Source organism: Habropoda laboriosa, unplaced genomic scaffold, assembly GCF_001263275.1.
Source record: "Habropoda laboriosa isolate 0110345459 unplaced genomic scaffold, ASM126327v1 scaffold147, whole genome shotgun sequence".
NCBI classification, from domain to species: Eukaryota; Metazoa; Arthropoda; class Insecta; order Hymenoptera; family Apidae; genus Habropoda; species Habropoda laboriosa.
In genome coordinates this window covers 402,373-406,971 of record NW_017100256.1, presented here as the reverse complement: position 1 = coordinate 406,971, position 4,599 = coordinate 402,373, and the positions used below count along the sequence as shown (strand labels likewise).

Below are 4,599 nucleotides of genomic sequence, written 5' to 3'. Positions count from 1 at the left end.
ATTTTTTAGTATACTGCTATTGATAATGAAGGTATAAGTATAGCTGTAGCTGGACGTACAGGGTTAGCTCATTATTCTTTACCTTCACGGAAATGGAAACTTTTTGGCAATGAAACTCAAGAGCGTGATTTTATCGTAACAGGAGGATTATTGTGGCATCGAGGTTTTTTAATAGCCAGTAGTTATTCAATATTAGATGACAAAGATGAAGTTAGAATATATCCACGTGATACACGTTTGGATAATAATTATGTTAGAACTGTTAGAATGCCATCACAGGTGTTACTGCTCAATACATTAAAAGACAGGCTTTTAACATTTTGTGCCAATGCACAAATTAGCATTTATGATATGGTAATAGAAAGCAATAATGGTTAGTAAAAAGGGTAGGTTAACTTTATGGATTATAAATAATAAAATTGTGCTTAAAACATCATTATTTTAGATGCAGGGAGTGTAGAATTAACGAGATTACAAACTGTAGATATCAGTGGACTTTGTGTTCACCCTGCTTGTGTTGTCAGTGCCACTTTAACTACTATTCGTGCAGAAACAGCTGGAAGTCATCCACATCCTGAAAGTATTCTGTTAAACGTATCAGGGCGTCTCCTTATGGTTCAACGAGAACATTGTACTGATAACTCAGAAGTTGTATGTGAATAATATTTTTATAATTAACATAAATAATTTTTTTCTAATTTGTTTATACTTTACAGCTGTTTACGTGCAGTGCTCCAACAGTATTAGCTTCTTATGTAGAAAATGTTTGGGTACCATGGAGATCAAGAAGAGATAAACCACATTTAACAGAAGCATTATGGTTATTTTGCGGTGCTCACGGCATGCGTGTTTGGCTTCCACTGTTTCCAAGAAATCATCAAGAAAAAACGCATACATTTATGAGCAAGAGAATAATGTTGCCTTTTCATTTACGTATTTATCCGTTAGCTATATTATTCGAGGATGCTATTTTATTAGGAGCAGAAAATGATACAGTACTTTTTACTTCGGATACTAACTCTCCATTTTCGTTGCCATTCAGTTTATTAGAACTTACAGTAAGTGTAATACTATTTAAATACTTTTCACTAATCGATTGAAAATTTTCAAGTATTACTTTAATTTTAGAGTCAAGTTTATCTTCATCAAATATTACGACAACTTATCCACCGTAATTTGGGCTATCATGCATGGGAAATTGCTCGTTCTTGTTCTGCACTGCCATACTTTCCACATTCATTAGAACTGTTACTTCATGAGGTACTAGAAGAAGAAGCCACTAGTAAAGAACCAATCCCGGATGCTCAGTTGCCTTCCGTGGTGGAGTTCATTCGTGAATTTCCAGGAGTGTGGGCTAGAGCAGTTGTACAATGTGCCAGAAAGACTGAAATAGCACTCTGGCCTTATTTATTTTGTGTTGCTGGACCGCCGAAGAAACTATTGCAAGATTGTTTGCAACGTCAACAACTCGATACTGCTGCTAGTTACTTAATAATTTTGCAGAACCTTGAACCATCAATTGTTAGTCGACAACATGCTACTTTGTTATTAGATGCTGCTCTAGAACAAGGAAGATGGGAACTTTCAAAAGATCTTGTTCGTTTTCTCAGAGCGATTGGTAACATACAAATAATATATTACACTTGTATATCGTGTTTTCATTGTTTTCATATATTTTCTTTTTCATAAGATCCAAACGATGTGGAATCGCCAAGAACATCGTGGGGTGGAACATCAAAATTAGGAGGCCCTCCACAAACCCCACCACTTTCACCTCATGAAGATGACTTATCTTTAGTGTTAGGAACTATGCAGGTTTCGAGAAGTCGAAGTTACAGTACTACAGTGACACCTAAAGTACAATCTGATTCCGTGGCCAAAGATATAGCTCCGTCTTCAATGCTAGAAAAAACTAGAAATGTAGTTATGAGGCGGAAGAAATCTGTACCTACAAGTGCTTCTAAAACTGAAAAGGCTGAGAACAAGTATGTTTTAGAAATTTTATATTTAACCTTAAAATAAATACTGATTAAAGCTACGAAAGTATGTTATTAATGCAGAAATAAAACATTTATTGTTTTTCAGAGAAGGCTCAGCAGAAGAATTTTTTATTGACGTAATTCTACAGCGTCATGCTCGTCGATTACTTTCAGCGAAACGACTCGCAGATTTAGGCAGATTCGCTGCACGATTAGACTTTCATTTAGTTACGTGGTTTGCTAGAGAACGCGATAGGGCAGCAAAAATAGATGATTATGTTACGGCATTGAAAGCAGTACATGAAGATTTTCTATTTGCATATCCTGTGCTATCTCTTCCAACTTTACAAAAGTTTCGGAGATCTAGCCTTACTTCTTTACGTTCTATAAGATCAGTCAGTTTGGAAAGTCCAGAAGAAGAACCATTAAATTCCAGTTTTGCCGTTGATTTGCCAGATAGTGGTTACACTAGCTTACCAAGCGGAAGACCACCTTATACTACATTGGTTTCTCCCGTTGCAAGTTTAGAAACACAATTTCCCGCTACGGAAACAAAATTAGCAGCAAATATGTTACATGGTAATTGTATCCTCTTATGTATTAAACACAAGCATAACAATCATATTATTGTAAATTAGGAAACTATCTTCGTTTTTGCATTTTCAGATGCTAATAGCGTTCTTAGTGATAGTAGTACTATTTGGAGAGATGATACCGAATCAATCGTTGGAACTGGAGTTGGAACAGTTTGTTGGGTATCACCAGATCCGATAGAACAAACGGAAGTTCATAACATTTCACCTTGTGCGCCTATAAGTCGTGCAGAAGTACAACTTAGATATCTTTTACAATTATTTTTGGAAGGTGGTTGCTTAGGATGGGCTGCAGTATTAGCAACAGTTTTACGCGATGCACCTGCTATGGCTAGAACTATCAGAGCAGCACATGCGCCTATGCAAACCTTTGACTCTGTAATTAATTTAAGAGATGGTCTTTTTATACTAACTAGGTGGTCTACCTCTGAATGGTACGTATTATATAAGTAATGCTTCTTTAAGAAAATGTAATACAAAAATAAGATAATTTGTATTTGGATTTCAGTTTGGGGTATAGACCATTTATGTCAAGTATACAAGGTCAAATTTCTTTATTGAACAGACTAGTTGTAACAAAACAACAACAAGAACAAGAGCAGATACCGGAGAGTCCTTCTCCTAGTCCAGCACCATCTGCAAGTAGCAATCAAAGAGGAAATTTATCTCGATCTCGGCACTCCTCTATTAGTCATACTTCAACAACTGCTGCACTAGAGGAAGAACGATCCCACGAATTACCTTTAAACGTTGAAGACGTGACTTTTCGAGGTAGTTACAGCAATCTCAATAATATGGAAAATACTACTTCACAATCTACATGTGTAATCTCTTAAAACAATGCTGTCCTTTCAATACTCAGATGTTCTATATCATATATTGTAACATCGGTAAGTAGGTACAAAGTTTTTTCAGAATTTTTCAGCTTTCTATGGAATTTGTTTAGATATGGTCATTTGAGACTAAACCTCGTCGAATCAATTTTTGGTACTAAGATTTTTCCTAAAATAATGTGAAGTAGGTGTAATAAACGTCAAACCCCAGGCTTAAATAATAAATTATATGTGTACTATAAAACAAAACTGTAATAATTTTTATCGTGATATCGCATATAATGGTTGACTATTGTACGATAATTATACATATATACAATGATATCTTTGGAAATTATAATAAGGAAAGATGTTACATGATTAATAATTCTCTTTTTGTAAGCATTTCTATGCCTGTAAATATGTTACTAAAATCGTAAAAAATGTATTGTTAAAATATTTTTAGGGCTATTCTAGTAATACTTTACGAGAAACAACAGAATTTGGAGATACTACATAACATGACTGATACTATTTCTTCCTTTCTTTGTAGAGAAATACGAAAATACTGAGTATTTATATGAATGCATTTGGTGTTAGTAGATTGTAGATTTAACTATAAGAGAAATGAAAATAGCGAATTCTTATATTTTATATATTGCAATATCATATTGACTGAATTATAACTACATTGTGAAGAAATAATTTACATTAACTGTCGTCTATTTCAGCATGAGTTAGGATACAATACACTTTAGGAAACATAAAATCTAATGCTGACAAAACAATTCTGTTGTGTAGTGATGGATTAATCCTGTAATCTACATTTTTTTTGCAAAAACAAAGAATTGACTTTGTATAATCAAACTAATAACAACTAATCATGTGAACCTAGTGTCAATAATTATATGATTGATATTATTATAGAGATGTACACGTTCTATTAAGGAGTAATATGGCGAATGATATAGAAGCTGAACTGAATATCATTTGAAGAATTGTAATTTGTATATTATAAATTTTTAAACGAACGAATTAAAAAAGCATATTTCTGTTTAAAGAGAATTATGTTATATATTTTATTGATTGCTGATATTATGTAAAAACTACTACTATACTTAAGGAAAACACTAACACCCAAAATAAAGTTTGGAAACAAAAGAATAGAACACTTATGATGTATAAAAAATCTCAAGTTTTGATATTTGAGGGCTA

At 33.4% G+C, this 4,599-nt stretch overlaps 1 protein-coding gene across 1 annotated transcript in view; it reads left to right on the top strand.

Annotated features, from left to right (window-relative positions):
* Positions 1–3,408, top strand: part of LOC108572558 (guanine nucleotide exchange factor subunit Rich) — a 5,621-nt gene extending 2,213 nt beyond the window's left edge. Inside the window, exons 9-16 of the mRNA XM_017934816.1 lie at positions 10–373; positions 446–651; positions 717–1,058; positions 1,129–1,618; positions 1,691–1,985; positions 2,086–2,558; positions 2,646–3,006; positions 3,081–3,408. Coding sequence (XP_017790305.1) covers positions 10–373; positions 446–651; positions 717–1,058; positions 1,129–1,618; positions 1,691–1,985; positions 2,086–2,558; positions 2,646–3,006; positions 3,081–3,408 — 2,859 coding nt within the window. The remainder of the gene's footprint in view (positions 1–9; positions 374–445; positions 652–716; positions 1,059–1,128; positions 1,619–1,690; positions 1,986–2,085; positions 2,559–2,645; positions 3,007–3,080) is intronic.
* Positions 3,409–4,599: the final 1,191 nt, after the last annotated feature.